Here is a 23,204-nt window from a genome sequence, read left to right on the forward strand (position 1 = left end):
ATGTCTTATGTAATCTGGAAACTATTCATGAAGCAATATGCTCGCCTGCGCCTCAACATGGGCCACAATACGCAGCCCATGATGCCGACATTGATCTGGCATTCGTATGCGGCCATTGAGACTGTGGCAACAACGGTACGTTTTGGGTCATCCACAATGGGAATGAAAAACGAAATGGAAATCCATTTGGTATGGGTATATGCATGAGTATGGGAATGGCATTGGAAATGGGGGTCACCTGGAAATTGTAGCAGCTTTTATTGATTTAAATTGAGTAATTTGCAACGACAAGATCCATTGCCAGTTGAACTACGAGTACTTGCAACATGTAATTGTTGATTAATCATGCGATATTACTCATAAGTAAGCGTTTAAATTGAAAGATCATATCCAAGTGAAGTTCAACTTTGATTTGACATACAAAAGTATTGGTTGTCTGTAAAATACAGAAAATAGTTAATTTAAATTCTTAAGAAGGTTATGATGTCTATTTATTTATATTGATTTTATTTGTCTATTAATAAAGCTGAAGTCTGAAGTTTTTAGTGTAGATTAATTCCATTTTGAATCATTGTATTTTTAAGCCATAAAATATGATATACTTTGAAGACATCATATCAAATTGTATATAGCTATTTATACGTTATAAATACAATAAATATACATATTTTCAGTAAGACTTTAAATATTATTTTTATAAGAATTAGGAAAATGTTTGACGCTTACAAATTTGTTTGGCTTTTTAAAACCTGATCAGGTGTACAAGTACTATAAGTCGACTTAGTTCGGTTTAATAAGAATTTTTAAAATTTCGTTCATTTGTTATGAAAAATGAGAGTTTCGCATAAATACACTAGAAAATTAAGAACAGTGGAATTCTAAAATGTCGCATTCTATTCGCATTTTTTTCATAGATTTAATAGAAAAAATTCGTCTATGTAATCCAAAAAGTTTAGTTAAAATAAATTATTCCTATAATTCATGATTTGAACATAAGTAAGATATGTACTTAAAAAATTACGATTTGAATTACAATTTTTAGTTGACATACCGAAAATGTAAACTGTAAATTTCCCGCACTTTAACTCCCAAAGAAAAGTAATAAACAGGCAAAAGGAAATGGCTGAGATTTGGCAAAGAAAAACGAAAGCGCCGAAAGACAAAGTAAAAAGTTGCCGCTTTTGACGTACTCGTAATTTGTTCGCATTGATATGATATGAAGGCTAAGAGGCTGAGACCACCAACAGTTAAGAGTGAACAGTGAGCAGTTGGTAAGTGAGCAAGCTATTGGCCATTTGCCATTTGGCTGATTCCGTTTGCTGGCCTAAACGTACATTGATAATAACAATCTGGAAAACTAAGAGATGCAATAAGTCAGCGCTAAGTGTTAAAATGTCGATATTAATTGTGGACTCGCCGCCACCGGTTCGGCAACAGGGGCAGCTTCTGTGCCCCCAAACGTATATGCCCAAATCACTCCTTCCTCCCTCCTTCCCCCTTTCCCACCACAATACTCTTGAGTCGCTCGCATTTAAATAAATTGCGATTATGGCCACAAATGTGGCAGGCAGCGAGACAGAGCCAGTGAACCGTGCAACGGCCGCCAATGCGCTAATAATATTTATCAGTAGCTCATTTGTTGCACGGACAACGGACGGCGTGGCACGGCAGCGGGGCAAGGGGGAATCTCAATGGCCAATAAACCCAAAAAAAAAATAAGCAAATAAAAATTGTTGCTGCCTGCAGTGGCAGCTAATTGCGATGGTTGCTGTTGCAGCTACGTTTGTTGTTACTGTTGATGTTGCTTGTTGCTTGAGTGTTGTTGCTGGTTGTTGTTAGGTGGGGGCCGCTGTTGTTGCTCTGTGCATCCGCTCGTCAGTTTTGGGTTGCCGTTTTCCACATTGTTTGCCATCCATCCCCATGCATATTTATTTATCGCAACTAAGTTTTGCATTTTAACCAGAAATCATGCAAAAAACCGTGACATGCAACAGCAACAACAACTCTTACGATGAACGGCTTTCAAATCGCATTCGAAGCTGTTAACTGAAGAAAGAGTCCGAAAATGACAGAGACAGCGACATCGACATGAAAACTGTTTAAGTATAATATTTTCCCGCGCGCACGCACAACGTGGGAAATCTCATGAAAAATTCAACGCATTCGAAATGAATACGAAAATTTTGCATGCCCAAATGCAATATGAAAAAACTTGGCACTTTTTTTTTATTTTGAGTTACATTCGGACTCTTGACTTCTCATATTAAAACTTGCAGGGCGAAAACTAAGACGGGGCAAAAAAAGTGGCAGTGGTAAGCTGCACGGAATACGGAAATGAAAGAACTGCCCTGTAAGGATTATAAAAGCATTATGCATACATGTGCATACTTGAAGTGATGTATTAATTCAGTATTTGCATTTGAAATTTGATACTTGGCTCTTAAGTAAATCAGATTTTGTAAAAAAAAAAAACGGAATTATATTACAAAAAATCCAGTTATTACGATTTAAATTGGCAATATATAAATATCTGAAGTTGTTTTTATTGATAGTGATATAATGAGTTTAAGTGCTTCCTACAAATATTGTTTTTTTAAGCAAATTAATTTAAAATACTATTTATAGTCGGGTAGTTATTGGGTTTCCTCCATTTTCACTTTATCAGCTGTTTGCTAAAAACAAAACAAAAAATTTAGTTAAGCTAGCTTTATTATATAATTTAAGCAGATTTGAATTTGACTGTAATTGAATTAACAATTAAATAATATTAACAGCCTATGTATAATATGTATTTATTGTCAATTAAGAGTTGCAGCTACTTCAACAGATTTATTTTAAATGGACTTAAAAATAATAAAAGTTAATTTCCATGAGGCAATTTAAATGTTAATAATGTAATTTGAAGAGCATGTTGCATTAACCGACGTATTGTCAGTTTATCACCTCAGTCAATATTACGAGCATTTTTATCTGATTTGCATGCAAATGGTTTTCTCACATCATTTCCATTAACTTCGCTCCACAGTTCCCCAAATCATTTCTCTTTCATTATATTTTTTGTTAGGGGGCAGTCAGAGGTTAGGTTAAACCATTAACGCATTCACGGACCAAGTTGTTGTCGAAGTTGGAGTTGGAGTCGGAGTCAAGTAATTTTCAATTTCTTTAGCTTGGCTGTCACTTAATTTGGCAGCGGGAGCAGTTGCAACTGCCACCCACACACACACACACGCATACACACAGCTGAATGTGTCTCCAAAAAAAGATTGCCTTGACTGCGACTACACAATTGCAATTTGCACCGCCAACGCAATCGCCATCGCTGGCCAGTGGTTCAAGCCACGTTAACAGTGTTCCCCCCTCAACTGCCCACCTTTATACGTTAGCCACAAGACCTCAGCTAACAAATTAGTTACTGACGCAATATTTTGTATATTCCGCTTGTCTTTTTCACTATCAAAATCACACGCAATAAATTTAATTTGTTTCTTTTCACTCACTATCTCTGTCACTCTTTTTTCTCGCTGTCTCTGTTTGTGGCAAGTATCTTTGTTGCAGGCGCAGGTGTCTCTTGGAACCTGGAACCGCTGAGCGCTTGTCCAATTAATAAAAGAAAACGCAGTCATAATGTTTTGATTAACACAAATGTGACAAGAGATGCATTAAAATTAATTTCCAAGCTTGTTTTTCTGGGCCTGCATGAATAACGAGCAAAGATTTTGATTTGATTTTAAATGTGGGTCAAACTGGCGTTAGTTGTAACTGCAGACGCGTGAGAAGCGCCACATCAAGTTCGAATACACATCCACTTCCACTTCCAATTCCAACTTCGGTACCAAGCGCCCCAAGGTCTTTATTAGTTTGAGATGCACTGAAGCGACCTTCCTTTAATGGCCCCCAAGACGCGACTCAAACTTCGCTCAACTAGTGCAACATTTTCGATTTCCTTTACAGCCGCCCATAAAACTTGACCAACTTGCCGCGACCCACTGGCCAAGACCAAGATCGAAACACGCACTCAGCTCACGCATAAAGATGCCTCCAGGCATCACCAGCAGACTCAGACTCAGACCCAGACCCAGACCCAGAGTTGGACCCCGACCAGGGTAATTAATTGATGAGCTGCGTCCGGCAGCAAATTGGACGACAGCGTGCGTGCCACGGCATTGGTCACAACTGGAGGCAACATTGGAAACTGACCAACCGATTCCAACTCAACTGAATCTGAGTCTGAATCTCAATCTAAAAATCTGGCACAACTGCAAATATTTTTTGATATATTTATTGGTATTTATTTGGCCCGCACTTCAAAGTGCCGACTGCGCGTAAACAAAATGAAGAAAAACAAATTGTGGCAACATCATTTTAGCAATTTATTGTGGCGCATGCGCTGTGCCGCTGGCGACATCTGGCGGCGACTCTAGACAAGACTCTAGAGTCTAGACACTAGGACTAAGCACAGGACACATTTCGACTTAGTTGTGGCAACACAATCAAGCTGTGCGGCAACGTTGCCAATTTCGGTGTGTGTTGTGTTGTGGGTGTTGCAAGCACAACAGCTATGTAAGTGTGTGTGTGTGTATGTGTGTAGCGTATATGGAAAGCGCCGCTTAACCGAACAAAAGTGTCACATTGTCAGTTTGGAGGTTGAAACTTTAAAGTATTTTTTCGGTTAGCCAAAGTCAGTGGCATTGTTATGTGTTATGGTCAAAAGGAGGCGGCGGCTTTGGACTCGGCTACGGTTTCGGCTTTTGCCTGTTTCTGCCTCCACTTTCACTGCAAATTTGTGTGCAATGTGTGCGAAAGAAAGTGAATTCTACTATGCTACACTTGACCTATGACAACAACGGCAACTACAACAACAACAACGAAGACAGCCAGCGAACTGAACGTTTGACGTTTTGAGCTTACCAAAGTCATTTGATTGTCATGCAATGCAAATGCGAGTACAGCTTGTTGTTGTTGTTCAGGTTGTTGTTGTTGCTTCACTTAACGCCTCCCCTTACCGCGCCACGCCCTTTTCGCTCATGTTACTGCCGTTGTCTACTTTGAAATCGGATCAATGCTGTCCCCAATTGATTTTTTGTTTAACTTTTAACATGCACCCATGGGTCGGTCACCGGTAGCCCCAGGCAACACCAAACTCAACCTCAACCTCAACTCAACCTCAGTCAATCGCAGTGCTGTGTGTGTCTGTGTGCACGTGTGTGTGTGTGTGTGTGTCTCCTAAGAACCTTTTTCTGTTTCCTACTTTTTTCTTTATTTTTGTGTTATGATTTTCTTTACTGTATTTTTGGTTTTTTAGTTGTGCCCCCAATTAAAGCGCACCCCATTTTATTTATGTGTTTTCCATGTTTTGTTCTGTGAGATTTGAAATAAGTTACTTAACAAGTTGGTATAAAGATTTTGGTAAATACCTTAATTTTAAATAGACATGTGCACATTAAAAGTTTATTATTCTGAATATTCTGTTCAAGCGAATTCATGACATCTTTCAAATTATTGGAAAAATTCATACTTAATTAATTGTAAGTTTTTCTTAATTTCTTGACCTATTTATTTCTTAAAGTTTTGTTCGTAGACTTAAGAAATTCAGTTAGAAATATTTATAGATACAGATAAATAAATTGATGAATATTGGAGCTCTAACACTCTATATTGATTTGGAACCGTTTTAGTTGAGGGATCATATCTTTTTTATAGAGATATTCCTAGCAAAGAAAAGTTATCTAAACTGAAGTTAATTTTCATCAAAAATTTCATAAAAAAGCTATATTCAGAAATATATTTTTTTAATTTTCTTAATGTATTATAAAAATAACAATTAAATTTCAATCAAATTTGTTGATAATATAAAGTTAAAAATTCGAATCAATTATGAAATATTTTGATTTGTATAAAATAATAAATAATAATAAAATAATTAAAATTATAAAAGAACATAATAAACTCTCCGCCAGCTTATAATAAAAGTTTTACTTATATCTGGAAGATTTTAAATATTATATAATTGGAATTTTCTTGAGAATAATGACTTCTCTTTATGTAAAAGTATCTTAACTTTATAATTTATAAGGGACTATATTTTACATCTCATCATTATAATGATTAATAATTATTTTTATAATAATTATTTAAGTATTGATTTAATACATTTTGTGGCATAAAGATTCCGCTTTATAAGGCTTGCCCTTTTGCCATTTCCAGCCAATTTTATATACGTATATATTGAACTTCACACGTGTCTCAGTTTCTGTTTCTGTAGCTGTCTTTTCCCTTATTGCAGACTGACACAAACACGGCAGCAGCAGCAGCAACGACAACAGCAACAAACGCGACGACGACGACGACAACAAGCAGCGAGCCAGGAGCCGAATTAGTGGATCAGGGCCATTTAAGCGAGATCTTGGTGCTGAATGACACTCAAATCGATGGCAAAAGCGCGACGTCGGCGCCGCTAGCAGTGGCCATCGACATGGACAACATGAACAACGACATGGACACGGACACGGACAACAGCAACAACAACAACAGCAACTACAACAGCAACGACATGAACGAGGCCAGATCGGGCCACACAGCGCCCATAGCGCGCGACGAGGATGTGGATGAGGATGGGGATGAGGATGTCGAGGAGGACGGGTTCAGGTTGAGAGAGGAGTTGAGGCAGCAGCAGGCGGAGCAGCAGCTGTCGGCGCTGGCCAAACCAAATGCTAATTATGTGTGCTGTCAATGCCCAACAACAACCACAACAACAGCAACAACAACAACTGTGAACCGCAGCAAGTCGCGGGTACGCAGCTATCTAAGGAAATGTAAGCAACGCCTAACGGGTCAGCAGAGCAGGCCAACACCAACAACAACAGCAACATTGCCAACGACAACAACGACAACTACAATTACAATGATCAAGAACGAAGCAGGCGGAACAGCACCCACGATAGTGCAGATTGAGAATGAGGAAGGTAAGCAGGAGAGTAGTAAGCAGGAGGAAATGGAGGAGGAGGAGGAGGAGGACTCCAGCTGTGGTAGCAGAGATTCGGCCAGCGCCTATGTCGACTGTATGCCGCTTGACTTGAGTCTGCGACGAGCGCCAGCTGCGCCACAGGAGTCCAGCAGCGACGACGACGACAACGTAATGGAGGAGGAGCAGGAGCAGGAGCACGAGTTGGAGAAGGAGGAGCAGGCGCAGGCGCAGGAGCAGACCAAGGTATGTGTGTACAAGCTACAAATATTGTAAGCCCACTAACTTGGCCCTTTTCTCTTGGTCGCTGTATTTAATGCGTCTACCACAGGCAACAACCGATGTTGCTGCAACAAATTCGAATTCAAATGCGAGTGCGAATCGAATGCCCGTTGAGCTGAATGTGAATGTGGATGTGGATGTGGATGCCACGCTGTTGCAACTGATTGACAGGCATCTGTCGCACATTTATCCCATCTACTGGGCACGCACGCGTGCGATTTTAATGCGCCAGGCACGTGAGCTTCTCGTGTCCCATTTTGAGGGCTCCCTGCCCCGATTTGAGCAGCGATTCCTATGCAAATTTGCACAAATTGCCGCAACGCTGCGCGCCACTCATCAAATTGGCGAGGTAAGTGCCCCCCACAAGAGACAAGAGTCTAGATTCTAGAGCCCTTGTGCCCCTCTAGGCACATACATCTGCAAGTGAGAGATTGCAAAGCAATCTCAAGAGAATCAGCGCAGAGAGATCTATCATTTAGTGTTTCTCCAGGCTCGCAAATTAGCGCATGAGCAATTTAACAATCCAGCTATGGAAATGGAAATGCAGATCCACATGAATATGGCAATGAGTGGGGAAGGGGAATCGGAATCGGAATGAGACTTGGAATAGCGATTGGAAATAGTTTATGGGCATATGGAAATTTAAACGAACTGAAGCTACTTTTATAACATTTTCAAGGCGAATTTAAGTAAAATATGGCAAATACAGAGAAAGTTAATTCCAGAATTTATTTGGTTATGAGTTAATGCATAGACTCTTCAAAACATACTAATATTTCAGTTGTTTTTCGACCTAAACTTTGTCAGCCAATAAAATGATATAGGTATACAATTTTTAAAAAATTTCATTTAGAATATAATGCACGGACTATAACTTTAATTTGTAAAGGTTAATTAATTCATCTACAAACACACATAAAATAGTTGTTCTGTAAAAAAAAACACAGAAGCTTAAAGATCGCACTCCAAACAAGTCGATTTTACAGCATCCCTGGCAGCTGTTAAGTTAGGTATAAATTAACAGCGCGCTGTATGCCACAACAGTGGCTTAGCAGCGCCATTTCGAGCATAACAGCACCAGCTTGAGCATAACAGCGTAAGCTACGACAATTGCAGTTGGATGTTAACGGGCAACTTAAACGCAACAACAACGAATCGGGTGCGACACGAAGAGCGGAGCAAATTTAGATTATTTTTTTTTCGAAAAGGTCGAATGGGCGAATGGGGGAATTCGTATTGTCAGTTTGAGATTTGAATTCGCGGCGCGCAGTCTTGTGAGCGGCAGTAACAAGAAACACGCAACGAAGACGGAACTTGCAACGCATTCTCGTATTTCGTATGTTTTTTCGAGACGCCCCAACAAAGAAATGTGCAACACATTTTCAAAGGAATAACAACAGTTGGCAAACCAATTTTGTCCCAGTGTAGTGCTCTATCCAAAAAAAAAAAAAAAAACAACCACAACAACAACAACGTTACTAAAGTGCCTTTTACAGTGTTTATTTAAAAGTAATAAATGATAATCAGCATAATAAAAAGAAAATCAACCGAAAGTACCTATAAAAGTGCCACAAATAGTTACTTATAGAAAAAAGTCAACGCTTTATTAGCGCATAAATCAACGATTTATTATATTTTATAGTTTTGAGGTAATTTTCTTGATTTTTCTTTTTCTCTACATAAATAAAGACTTGTGGTTTAAGACACAAAGATCAAATGCAATAGATGTTTATTATTATTTTTTTTTAATGAATAACACTCTGCATAATTGTTGTTTCTCGTTGGCCCTGAACCTTCGTCAATTAACAGTTAAATAGTTAACAATTTCAATTGTGTTGAACAATTTGCATGTCAATTATTAAATGCAAAGTCCGGAAGCTAATCGAAAGCCAAAGTCAAAGAGCGTCCCCCTAAGCGTCCTTCGACCCACGCGGCTTTTTTTTTTAGAACCTTCACTTAAAGACTGGAAAAAAAAAAATAAAAGAGACCAAAAAAAGAAATACTCGTAAATAGGCTTTGAATTCAATGACAAAGCCAAAGACAATGTGTGGGCAGCCTTTCAAAAACAAATTGTAAAAAAAAAATAATACAACTAACTGAAATAAGTCGAAAATCTTGACTATTACAAAATATGTTCTTGACGAGTTTGTGTTAAATGCGCTTATCAGCAACAGACAACGAGCCGTGGCTGTGTCTAAACTGTAATTTATGGTAATTTTCGTTACGCATACGCAGTGTGGTACTTGGTACTTGCCGTGGCGTGGCGAATGAATGGCTGAACACATGTTGCACATTCAACCGACCGACTGTGGGAGTCTATAAAGTGCTCAACATGACCTACATACAACAAGCCAGCAACAACACCAACCACAACACCAACAACTGAGCAACTTTGACTCGGGCAATGTGCACAGAACAAACATCATTTTTTTATTTGAATCAATCAGCAAAAATTACTACGCACATTTGCAGCTGATTTTAGACGCCGCGGCCGTAAAAACATTGTGGCATTTGTTGAACTCCAGCAGGCAGAGGGCGCCCCCAGAGTTGCAGCTGCCTGATGCATCTTAATTGCCTTTTAATTTCTCAAGCTGTGCGTTCTGTCTGTTCTCTGTCTCTGTCTGTATTTAATAATGAAACTTAATGCTCTTCCCATTGGATATACTTTATGGCATATCTGTGTGCGTGTGTTTGTTATTTGTTCTTATATATACCCTGTAAAGTGGTCATTAAAATGTTGTGCAATAGACATTTGCATTTGTATTTATTGATTTCAATCTTCACGAGCATCTTTATCTGTCTGCAAACAAAATTTATGGATCAATTTTATATATTGATGTTTTACAATTGATCGCAGACAAAAAATGTATAACAATCGGAACTTTTTAGCTCAATATGAATTATTTAATATTATATGAATATATTTTTTTTTTTAATTTGATTTAGAAGCTAACGAGATTCATAAGAAAGTAAAGAAGTTAAAAAGGAATAAATAAAATATTTAATTTTATTAGTTAATGGCTAAATTAAAGGGTATCTTAGAGCTAAGCAATTTGCTTAAGATTCCCCTTGTTTTATTTATTTTCATTCTGTATTTTTTCCTCTTATTTTTCAATGAAGCACGTTCTGTAATTTAATTCGCTTTTGTGCGCAGCCGCAACAGCTACAAGCTTTAAACATAGAACGAAGGGTCGCAACTCTCATCAGGTTTTTGTTTGAATTTTGTTTCGAGTGCCTTCAATTGTAAGCGGAAGTTGTGTATTAAGTGGACGTTTGGAAAAATAAAAAATAAAAGAATAAAAGAGAGTTGGGGTTGCTGCCTTTCATTGTTACAGTCTCTCTCTCTCCCTCTCTCTCTGTCTCTGTTAAAACTGATTAGGCCAGTCTGCGGCAGAAGCCAGAAGTCCAAAAGTCTGCAGCTGGAACAATGAAAACATGGCATATCACTTAGAAATACAGCAAAGCAATGCAATTACCGAGCAGTCGAGTGTCGAGTGCGAGCATTTTCCGCATAGATAGAAAACAGCTTCCGAGTTGAGCCAAAGCAGCAGCAGCAGCAGAAGTTGCCCCATCAATCCCCACAATGCTGATAAACACACTCTCCAGACCCAATTCCAATTCCATTTGCAATTTCAGTTGCAGTTCCCAGTCAGACAGAATGAAAGACAGACAGACAGACAGATAGATGCAGACAGGCAGACATGGTCCAGGGGGGAGAGGGGGGAAATAGGGAGAGATTTTCGCTCTGGCAATAATTTTTGCTGGAAAAGTGCTTTGAACTGTGTGTGTTGAACACAACATGATCGGCATTTGTTAGCGATAATGAATTGAACATTTCTGAAAACATGTTTGTACATAATTTGTATGCAGGCACCACTCGACACTACGGGACTCTTATACCCTCTGTCTCCCTCTCTATCTCCTTCTCTGTCCGTCTCTCTGTCTGTCTGTCTGTCTGTTTGTGTTGGTCTAACTAAGAGCTAAGATACTCGATCTGTATCCTATGGATTGTTGTTTGTATTGTGCGCACACGAAGAGCTACAACGCTAGAGAGTCGAGAGAGAGAGAGAAAGAGGGAGAGAGAGAGAGAGGAGAAAGAGAGGGGGAGAAAGAAATGCGCAAAGTGTAAAGTGCATATTTATGGCTTGCATAAAATAACTTGTAAAATGCATTCACGAGTGCGCACTCACATTCATATGAGTGGACACGTGTTGTGCATAAGTGAGTATTTATGTATGTGTCTCTCTCTATCACCATCTCTATCTCTATCTCTGTGTGTGAGTGTGTGTGAGTTTGCGCGTGTGAATTGGCTATAAAGTCATGACAATCACATGTCGAATTAGAGTTTCGAGAGGAAGTTGTCATTAAGGATATTGATATGGATGAATTGTGTTTACTCGTTTGTGAATAGACTCATAAAATATCAGTGCAGCATTTGACAGACTACAAATGTGCAAATATGCAAGAAAATTATTAAACGTGAGAGCAAATATATTTCTACACACTTTCCAGAGTTTTAGAGAGTTTGCTTGTAAACTTTAGAGATCTTCAAAGGAAACTAGAGACAATTTTCTTATACAAAATTATATATATTTATTAAAATTTTTGGAATTAAAAAATCTACAATTTTCCATTATATCTCCATATTCAAATATTTGTAATCAGAAATATTATTATAAAAATGTTAAAATATTTTTTTAAAAATATATTTGTAATTAAAATTAATTTTTAAGACAATGAAAAAAATCAATCACAAATTTTCATATTTTTTTACGACAACACCATTGTCCAATAATGAATTGCCAAGCCTAGTTGGATTCTACAGGCGTTTTATTTATTGTTTATTAACTTTACCTATTTCATTCTATTTCAATAGCTCTTGCTTTTTCTCAATATAATATAACGTATATTACACATTCTGAAAGGTATTTTACTAACTTATATTCATTATAGTTTCATTATCCCTACTTAAAGACATCATAAAATGATGATGTTAAATGATATTTATTTCTTTTCTAATGATCTTTGTATACATTTCGAGTTCCATATCAATTACTGTGGACATACCTCTAGCTATGGAAAACCGTCGTTTATTGTTGCTACCTACAGCTACTTGTAGTACAATAGCTATAGCTAATGGCGTAAGTTTTTTTTATAGTTATTCTTTATGAAAGATACTTACCACTTCATAATAAGATACTTAGTCATTACGACTGTCGCCTCGGAGCAATCTGCGTAGTAAATGCCAGCGAGAACCGCAATTCCAATCCTAATTCCCCAGACGGTTTCAGCCAGATTATGTTACCAACAACGCACAATGTACAATGCACATAACATAGATGATGTTTGCATTTCAAATAATAATAAAAAATGAAGTATGCTACAGGTTGCAAGTTGCAAGCTGCAACTTGTAAATGCGCAGCTGTGCGAGTTGGCAATAGATACGAGTAGGAACGATAGCCTTGAATTATTCAAGCGCGTGTGACTTGCTTAGCAATTAACCCAGCACAAAAGCCGCAGGCTGATGATGAGTCGCGGTTTGACTTCAACTGGAGATGGAGATGGAGCTGCAGTTGGGGAACGGGGAACGAGGCTCGAGGCGGCGACCACGTCAAGTGGCAGACACCGAAACTGAGACTGAGGCAAAAAAAAAACAGAGAGAAAGAGACATGAAACAAACACATGTGTGGATACAATGTTCCTTTTTGTTTGACTGACTGACTGACTGAATGACTGATAGACTGTTGGACTGGCAGACTGTTAGACTGACTGCCAGTTGTTGTCTGCTGTTTGTTTTATTTTGTTTTTATGTCATTATCGTCATTGTCTGGCCGTTTGGCTGTCTGGAGAAGGTGAATGCTTCCTGGCAATGCCAACAGGTAGACAACGACAAAAAGGCACTGTGAGAATCGCCTGAATTCGCTTACACATAAAATACACTTAGTTACAAATTTGTGCAGCCAACAAAACCGACAAACGAAGCCGTCAAATCCCATGAATGACTCTAACTGACAAGCCCTAGCGTCAATTGTGTACTTTAGACCAAGTCCAAGACCAAGACAACGATAACGACACGCTCTAATAAATGGTTCAATAATAAATTACGAGTACTTGCATTACAGCTATACGAATACTCGAGAGTTGCCGCCGGCTTCAACTATGGACAGGATTTTTATTCGGCGTCACGTTATTTGTGCATTTGTCAAGTTCAAGCGTAACTCTTATTACACTATACAACAGCATTTTTGGGTCCAGCTGATTCACAGTGCCCTCGTAACAGATGAATGCAGTAACTGACAAAAGCAAGTCAGAAACTGCTTTATTTTTTTAGGATTAATGTAATTGGTAGATATCTAAACTACTTACGTAATATAGGATTATTGCATGGGATTGAAACAAGAATATATATACATATACAAAATATAAAATATTACTTTTATAAGTTTAAAAATAACAATTGCAATTAAAAGATGCGAAATGAAACATAGCTTACATTTGTATTTAAAAAATGCAAAATTAAAAATTAATTTAAATTTCAGTTCAATATTTATATTTGATTATTATGTTGTATTTTTTAAATAAAATTTAAAATATGTATAAAAAATTGAATATATTATGGGTAAAAATATATCGCATATATAATTTTTTTACTAATATTTCTATGACTAAAATATGAATTTTGTTGTATTTTATGCTGCCGTAATTTATTTCCTTAACATTATTTTATTTAGCTTAATTTGCATTCTTAACTCTTATTTGCAATTCTTGGTTCAGCTTTTAGGTGCTTTAAAAGTTTCTTACTCACTTAATCCTACGGTTGCTCACTCAATATATTAAATTATATATATATATACATATATATATTAAATATATATTAAATGCTCATATTTGTTCCTACTAGGGCCGGTTTTTCAATGTGTATTTAAGGGGTTTGATAACAATACAGATATTTTGACGTAAAATGTATAGAAATCAATGTCAAATTTAAATTTATCTATTTTATAAAATTTAATTAGACATTGAAAAACCGGCCCTAAATATTCGAAGTATCAGTATTTTTTTCAACAAGAAGTTAAATTGTTCCTTTTCCTGGCATTGTCAGAATACCTTATTCTGTATTTTGTTGGATGGTGTTGTGTAGACGACACCGACACCTTGCCTTGGGCCAGTTGTGAGTAGGATGTCAGATCGCGCCACCTTCGTGATTTGTGGCTTAAGGGCACATATGCGACTAGACAAATGCTGCCAAGGAACCAGCGATGTCGACGGGACGTTGAGGTTTTGGTGGTTGGTGGTGCTTATGACCGCACGGTGGTCTCAACTCCTGGTCAATTGAATGAATGTCCCTCTGTCCGTCCGTCCGTCCGTCCGTGTCTTTGTCCGTTTGTCTGCGTGGCTTTTGGCCGCCGGATTAGCATTGAAATTGACTTCGTGCTGTGCTCATTAAAATTTTACGTGCATAAAGTTTATTTCGATTTGCCTGGCGTTGTCTTAGTATTTTTTTTTTGTCGTTGTAGTTGCAGTTGTATTTGTCTTTGTCGTTGTCGTTGTTGTCGCTGGCCACGTCCTTATCCTCAACCTCAAAGTCATCGTCATCGTCATCCCCATCGTCGTCATAGTCGTTTCTCAAAAAAAAAAAAAACGCCAAAAAGCAAACAATTACATTTCGTGGTTGCGGCTTTGAGAATTTTCCTAGAATCTAAGAATAAGAATGAGAAAATTCTGTTCAGTAAATCGCTACTCGTTTTTATATTTTTGTTGTTGTTATATTTCTATATTGAGTTTTACTTCCTTATTGGCCAAAAAGCAAAAGCAAAATCAAATCAAGCGAGGCTACTTACTTAGAAACCCTTTCGGATTCTAACTGAATCGCAGACTGCAGTTATTGACGTTTTTAATGTGTTTTTCGCCGGTTCAATGCATTAACAAGTTTACAGTCGTTTTGGAATTGATGTGGCTAACAACTTTTTCAATTACGAGCGAGAATCAGCGCCAGAGAAAGAGACTGAGACTGAGACTTCGACTGAGACTCGGAGACTCAGACTGAGACTCGACTCAGATCATCTCACGTTGGCCGTTTTGCTGTCCTCTAGTTATTGTTGTTGTTCGTCTTCTGTTATTATGCCATGAGGCTATAAAAACTCGTTTTCAGCTGTTTTGCCGAAGTTCATGATCAGCTGTGAACTGAAAGTGGTTGATAGGAGACCGAGCAGGCCGGCAAGCAGCCAGGCAGCCAGGCAGGTAGAAGAATCTCAAGTCTACTAAGTTGTACCGGTTTTTGCTGTTACTCTGCCGCCAATTGCACTCGTAATTGAGCCGCATCGCATCGCATCGTATCCGATCTTTGTCTCAATCTTAAACTCCATTTATCGTCTTCGTTTCTGTTTCGGTTTTCATCCCAATCTCTGGCATATTACGTGCACTGATGTAATAGCCAACTTGCAACTTTGCAACAGTTTGCTGCACTTTTGTTTGCCTGCCTCAGCAAATTTACTTTGAAGTTCGCTCCGCCTCGCCTCGCCTCGCCTTTTATTGTTGTTATCTTAAGTTGACAGGCTCTGAAGTGCTTGATGTGCATAGTTTGCAGATATTTTACTGATATTCCTCTGATACTCTTATGATATTCTGATTGTTGCCCTATAATATTTCAACACCCAATCGACAGCCACTTCCTGCTTACAGAAACCTAAATCATTTAGCTGCCAGTGCCGCTTTGAAGCAGAAGAAGTTGCAAAAAATAGAAGAACAGCAGCAACAAAAATAACAACAGCTGAATTTGGCATGCCATCATCTTCGAGGAGTGATGAAGAAGGGGTACAAGAGGAGGAGGGGGGGTCTGGCTGCCATTGCATTCCGGCCATGCAGCAAGCATGACAGCCTAGACCTGATCTATTTTGGTCACGCCTGCCCCTTGTTGCACCACCAGCTACTCCAGCTACAACATGCAAAATAAACATAAATATTACATACATTGGAGGAATACAGATATTCCTCCTTCTCTCCCTTACTCTCTCCTCTTACCATACTGCCTTGCTGCACCACAAAACAAACAATTCGTAGGTGTGGTGACTGTGGCCTGACTTTGCTGTTGTGGTGCTGGAGGTGCTGCTGTTGTTGCTGTTGCTGATGTTGCTGTTGTTGCTGTTGCTGGTGGTGCCATTCTCTTGATGGCCGTTCTGGTAGATGAAGCGGAAATGTGACGTTGATGGTAATAAATTCACTCGCTTTGTTTGTGCAAAAGTTCAAAGATTTGCACCAGATTGCGACTTGCAGATGCTTTTCGATCGAATTCCAAATAGAATGGAATGTTTGTTTAAATGTTTAAAATAAATCTAAGCCAATCATTGATCACAAACAAGGTGAAAGCTGTTTTAAATATGTTTAATAGTTAACACCAAATAAATAATAAAATGGATTAATCTAAGCTGAAAATTTCAGATACAATTGCTTATCAAATTATTACACAGACTGTTAATGTTATATTTTACTTTCTTTGCCATAATTTCATAAACATTATCTGTGTAGATTCTAAGAGTTTGTGATATTATTAATTTTATTTTTTTTGTTTTGTGTTTTTTATTACTAATCATTACTCTACTCACTTTCTTTGAATAAATTGTCAATGCATCTATTTAAACATCAGTGATGCAATTTTGTATAATGTTTCCGACAGATTGTTATCATTATAATGTGTTAATTACACACATTTTTGGCTATGTCAACAATAGTTCTAATCCAGGTTTCTTAGCTATTATATATTCCTTTCTAAGTATTTTAAAATGAATGTTTTCCCCGTTCAATTCATTTACTTTTAAATCAAATCTTAGATGTTTAGCTATTGTTTTTAAGTTTTACCTTACTCATTTAGTTTTCACGCATTCATTATTGTAAAGTGCTTGAATGAGTTTCTCACAGCATTAGTCATAAAGCTCTTGAGAGATTGTTAGACCAGGGACGCCAATATCAAATTGATTCGCAAAATTAACGGCCTTCTGTCTGTCGCCTTTGTATCGTTTTCTCATGCCGCTTAGGCGGCTTACGCGTCGTATGTGTAATTAAAACATGCGCTGGCGGCGCTTTTGACCAGGTGTGGCCCTTTTTTTTTGCCAACATATTAATTATTGTTGTGTAGCTTGAAAATATTTCCAAAAACTGGCCATTAAAGAAATAGGAAAAAAATAAATGAAAAATAAAAATAATATTAAAAAATTATTGGGCGTCGGCGCACTTTGTACCCCACACACAACGACGACGGCACAATTTACCGGCCAGCGGCCAACAAGTTGTCTTTTTTTTGTCTGTTTTTTATTTCTATAATTTATTAAGAAAACACGCCAAATGCATATGTAGAAATATGCCTGTCCCTCTTCCCTCGCTCTCTCTCCCTGTCTCTCTCTCTGTTTGTGCAACGCCTTTGTGCGCCTTTGCATGCGTAATTTCTGTGGCGCTGACGGTGGTCCCAATGGCCGGCACAGTCGTCGACGTCGTCGTCGTCGTCCCTGTCCCAATCCGGGTGCGACGGCACCCCCATTGAATAATTGCCATAGGCTGGGCGCCACACGCTGCCAACGCTAACAACAACGCCAACAGCAACAACAACAACATAGACAACGACACCGGCTATAGCACCGGGAATGGGAATGCGAATGGGAACGACAACGAGACCGGGAATTCGGATACACTTTTGAGAGTATTTTTTTTTTTGCTTTGTATATGCATAAAGATACATTTATGCATATATCTAGATCTGCATACGAGTATATGCTAATGACACAGCATGTCGGCTTGATTACTCACAGAGTGCGCTGAAAGATCGTGCATACCCTGTAGCGCACATTAAAATGGGTATATTCAAATTTGATCTCCATTAAAATTGATTAAGTTTCACATTTTTATTTAGCCATTTATAAAATCTGCAATTTTTAAAGCCAAAATTAATTGCAAACACAGCTAGCATTGGTTGGGGAGTTTGGGAAATAAAGTAATTTGATTCGCAAGGTCAAAACATACATTTAATATTTAACCTTGTGCAATAAATATTACTCAATTGAAACTGTTAATTTTGTTACTCAGGTATTGTGTGATCTATCAAAAAACTGAACAATCTCATATGTATGATCCTCTTTTTTTATAAAGGGTATACAGCAGTCGGAAGTCACTTTGATATCCTTATATTTCGCTCATTTTTTGTGGCAACTCAACTGTAATTTAGTTTTCAACATCAAAGGCGTGGGAATGACGCAAAAACGGCACAAACACTGGTAATCCCAATGATAAATGTGTCTGTTTGTGATCAGAATTCTGAAAGGATTCAGACAAATCCTCGACAAAATCTCTATACAGATTTATGGACAGCCAAAAAAGGTAGCAAACGAGGCAAAGCAAATGCCGACAATGGAACGGAAATTTGTCGCCGTTGCAAATTGAAAACAACAGCGAAAAAATTCCAAAAATAAATGAGTTTAAAAGAATGCCAAACGCTGACTTGACTTTGAAAGCCAAAAAGTGGAAAAAATTGTAACAAAACCAAAACGAAAAATGGAAAAGAGAACAGAAAACAGAAAACGAATTAAGGAACTGAGAATTGAGAACTGAGAACTGCGGCTGGAGACTTCGGGGTACTTTTCTGTTTTTTGGGGTTGGATGGAGGCGACGTCGTCATCGTTGACAATGACAAGCGGCGTCCGAGCGACGCGATCATTTGGGTCAATGACGACGAAATCGAAGCGACGCCGATGTCGATGACAATGATTTAGAACCTAACGATATGAAGACCGGCAACAAGAGCAGAGCTTGGAATGAAATTGGCGGTCAATCAAGCAGAAAATGTTGTACGAGAATCATCATTTTAGCATGTGGCGACAACAACAACAACAACGGCGAATGATACCCCACAGTTGCCCCCTCACTTGCCCCAAACTGAAAGGAAGTGGTTGTTGTTGTTTGTGCTGCTGTTGTTGCTGTGTGTGGCACGAAACGGCGATGATCATTTTGTTCAACCGATTGTAAACGATGCGTTGCGATCGTTGCTCTGCGGCTTTGATCAAATGACAAAATTGATCATTTTCTGTTTGAATGGATTTTGGACGCAGTTTCCCTTGTTGCCCCTCCCCATCCTCCTTCACCTCAACAACAACAACAACAATTGATTTATGTTGGCTCTGTTGTCTCTGCTGTGTGGGGTCTGTGGCATGTGCAACAACAACGACAACAACAGCAACAACTAAACCTTTACGCTGTGTGTTACCTATAAAATATCAGAGCTTTTGTGTTGAGCCAAAAAGGTGCTATAAATCAAGCCAAATGTGAGCGCACCTCTTTTTTGCTTTTGTTTAGTTTTTTAGTTTTTGTTATTGTTTTTTTAGTTTTGGTTTGAGTGAACGCTTTGACCATTTTCCAAGTGCCCGGCAAATTAACAACAATGCGAAAAACATTTTCGCGTCATAACAATTAATAGTGAGCCAGGATCAGTGACGACCCGGACAAGTCTATAAGGTCTCCACAGGTCTCTCTCCCCCTCCCCCTCACCCTCTCTCTCTCTATCTCTCTCCCCTTCAGTTTGTAAGGCTGTTGCAAGACTGTTTAAGCTTTTGAGTTGCAAGTTCGATTTCACATTCCCGTAGGGGTGAAATCTTTTGCGTTTTTCGAATTTTCCGTCGCGTTTTGTTTCCAGTTGTTGCCTTCTTTTTCATTTTTTTTTGAGCTGAAAACGCTGTGGGTAATAACCAAAAATTAGCAAAAATTGCTAAAGTTTGACTTGCATGATTTATCTATAATTTTGCATCGCTAGTCGGCACTCGCAGTGCGCCAAGTTTGGGGCAGGCATTCAGCCGAAGCTGCCACACTCGCCATCCGATAGCCGCACAGTAAAGCAGACACACACACACATACACACACACACACACACTTATATACATAGGGAGACAACTGCAACTTCATCTGACAGCCTGGGCCATTTTTAATGCGCTTTTCAGTCTAAGCGATTTTCGGTTTTCGGTTTTCGGTTTCCTTTTTTGCAGCTTAACACTTGCGGGTGTTGTTGTCTACATAATTTCACTGCAGCTTAACTCTTTTGGGCCGTGGCCGGCAAACCGACGCGGGCTGAGGTTGCGGCTGTCCAACAAAACATGTAATCGTCGTAATAATAAAAATTTGCAAATGATTTCGTTACTCAATCTACAAATCTCTTTTGGCTATCGTTACAGTCCTGGTTATGGCATGCCGGCTGGCCGCTGGCCACATCCAATGGAGCGCTGGTGCTGCAGCTGAGCGACTCTGAGATTGCACACGCACTCCAACCGGACGAACTCTATCTGTGTGTCAAATTGGGTAAGTGGGTCGACCAAACAATTCTCATCATTATATTGTCCATATTTGCATTTGTATTTGTTTAGTTAACGTCATCTAAAATCAGTCAACAAAAAGAAAGATAATGTGTTAAATAAAACAAAATTTAATAATATAAAATTACAAATATAAACTAAATAATTGACAATTAAATATAAAATAAACGTTTTTTGATAATGAAAGAAAATATAAAACTAAAGTTAGATTAAGTTAAGTTAAGTCTTATATCTTAATATATATATATCTTATTTCTTTAAGATTAACACTATTTCAATTGAAAATTTTACAATTCCTCAGTATTTATATTCCAAATAGATTTGTATTAATTTTAGCAAACTTAGATTTCTATTTATTTAAGAAAATTTAACATAGTTTTAATTTTAAAATAATTCTTAACTATCTCAATCTTTTTTCTCAAATCATTTAGTGAAGCCTCCAATTTTACATATCATATTTACCGATATACATTTTAAATCATTATCCAATTCTAAGAAAATGAAAATTATTTTATTATGTAACAATTTTTAAGATTTAGTTTAATTTGTCAATAGCAGCATCAATTCAAAATTGTTTCTGATTTTGTTTCTTTGATTTAAAATCATAATAATAAAGTAATCATCTTATAATTCATATTTAAAAGAAATTAATAATAAATATTTGAGTGCTGTTTTTTTTTAATAAAAAAAAAAAGATATAACAAGTTAAACTATAATAATAAAAAAGTGACTATACTCTTTTTCTTATTTTTTTTTTTTATTTATGTTTTTACTAACTTTCTGCAGTATTAACTGAAATTCTAGCTCGCATTTCTCTCAGTTACTTTACTCAGTTGCTCTATATAGTTAGCCATCTTTTGATCTGTGTTTGCCAGACTAGCTTAAGTAGCAGCAAAATGTTGCTAACTGGAGCACATGATCGTTAATCTAAAACTGATAATTTGTGTGTTTCCATTTCAGAATCTGACGCAGAGGCCACACCGCAGCTTTATGTCGTTTGGCGCTCGTCACAGCAGCACGAGGGGAGTCAGAGTCAGAATCAGTTTCAGACTCATTGCATTGATATAGATTACAATAATCCGCGGCAACAGCCATTGAGTGTGCTCCAACTGGAGATGTCTATGGCAGCAATGGCAACAACGGTGCAGGGGCAAGGTAACGATGCCATCGAGCTGCCGCAGTTGTTGCAGAATCTGCTAGTGAGCGTGGAGCGAAGCATTGAGCGCGTGTCGCTAAACGAGCTGCAGATGCCACTCGCCCTCGGCGAGGATCAGCTCGATGAGGCCAACAACAACAGTAATAATAACAACAACAGCAACAGTAACAGCAACAGCAACAACATTGGGTCGCCAAAGTGCGCGTTGAGGCGCAGCGATTTAATTACCAAAAACAAACTGTTCAACAACCGTTACATGCTGAGGCGCCTGACCAATCGACAGGACAGCATGAACTCCACCTCGTCGGGCAACAGCAATGCCAGCGAGCGCAGCAGCTCCAGTGGCAGCAGCAGTGCCGGCGAGGAGTTGCACAGCCACAGCAACAACCACACTGTAAACAACAACATGAACAACAATAACAACAATGGAGGCAACGATTTGTTGCCCTCCACTTCGCCTTCTTTGCCTCTGTTTTGTCTGGGCAACTCATTTCCGCACATTGACAGCGATGAGGAGGCAACGGATGTTGGCGAGAAGCGTCAATCTCTGGGTAAGTGGACAACTAATCAACTACGTATACGTAATGTTGCATTCACATCACGCATACGCCGCATTGACCAACTTGCAACAAGTCCACGCTCGCTTATCTTCCAAACTGGGCGTTGTTTTTGTTTGGTTTTGCCTTATTTGTTTTGCCGCCGGAGCAGCAAGAGCAACATTTACAAACCCCACAATTTTGGTATGCAAATCTTTAGAGCTTTGCCCCGCCCCCCGCCCCACAGTACTCAAATATTCAATTAAACGCCCCGCAGCCAAATTTGAGCTCATTTCGCAGGCTTTGAAGTTGAACTGAGCAGTCTGAAGTCTGAGTTGGAGTCTGAATCTGAGTCTTAGTCTGACTCCGAATCTGGCTAATAGCCACGTTTTGTTAGTGCGCAAATTTAGCGTTAATTTGATATAATTTCTGTGCATAAATTTGCCAACATTTGATTCAATTAATGGCCAACGATTGTCCGCGATATGTACCGCTAGTAGTGAATAGTCTGTGATCAGTTGAGAATTCTAGTGAAAGTATGTTTTTCTGTTTACTTGCTGTTTGATAAATTGTACTATTCCAGATAGCAATGATGTATTATTAACTTTCGCTAGATTTTGAACATTTCGTGTGTGTACTCTTCACAAAATCATCTTCTCACTGTGCTCCACTTTCTTGAACTTTCTTTATATAGGTATGATGTATTACAGAAATTTAACTATCTATTTTTCTGAATGAAACTTTAAATCATAAGCATTAAACCTTAAGTCTGGGGAATTACAATTTTCACTCCATTCATCTCTTTTATTTTTCTTTTTATATCAATAATCACACTCTATTGTTAGAAGCAACTGATGCTTAGTAACTTGATTACTTATTTAGGAATCAAAGAAATGAAAACTCTTCAAAATATAATTTCTACTCAG

General features: G+C 38.2%; 2 protein-coding genes across 2 annotated transcripts in view; both read left to right on the plus strand.

The window, feature by feature from the left end:
- LOC117787180 (GATA zinc finger domain-containing protein 7-like) lies at positions 1-20,651 on the plus strand. The gene is made up of 5 exons (XM_034625632.1): positions 1-135; positions 6,284-7,152; positions 7,415-7,592; positions 20,449-20,572; positions 20,638-20,651. Exons 1-5 carry the CDS (start codon positions 1-3, stop codon positions 20,649-20,651), a joined length of 1,320 nt encoding a protein of 439 aa, XP_034481523.1.
- Positions 20,439-23,204, plus strand: part of LOC117789065 (triple functional domain protein) — a 26,358-nt gene continuing 23,592 nt past the window's right edge. Inside the window, exons 1-2 of the mRNA XM_034628079.1 lie at positions 20,439-20,572; positions 21,547-22,293. Coding sequence (XP_034483970.1) covers positions 21,702-22,293 — 592 coding nt within the window. The 5' untranslated portion in view covers positions 20,439-20,572; positions 21,547-21,701. The remainder of the gene's footprint in view (positions 20,573-21,546; positions 22,294-23,204) is intronic.

The sequence above is a fragment of the Drosophila innubila genome (assembly GCF_004354385.1).
Source record: "Drosophila innubila isolate TH190305 chromosome 3L unlocalized genomic scaffold, UK_Dinn_1.0 0_D_3L, whole genome shotgun sequence".
Lineage (NCBI taxonomy): Eukaryota > Metazoa > Arthropoda > Insecta > Diptera > Drosophilidae > Drosophila > Drosophila innubila.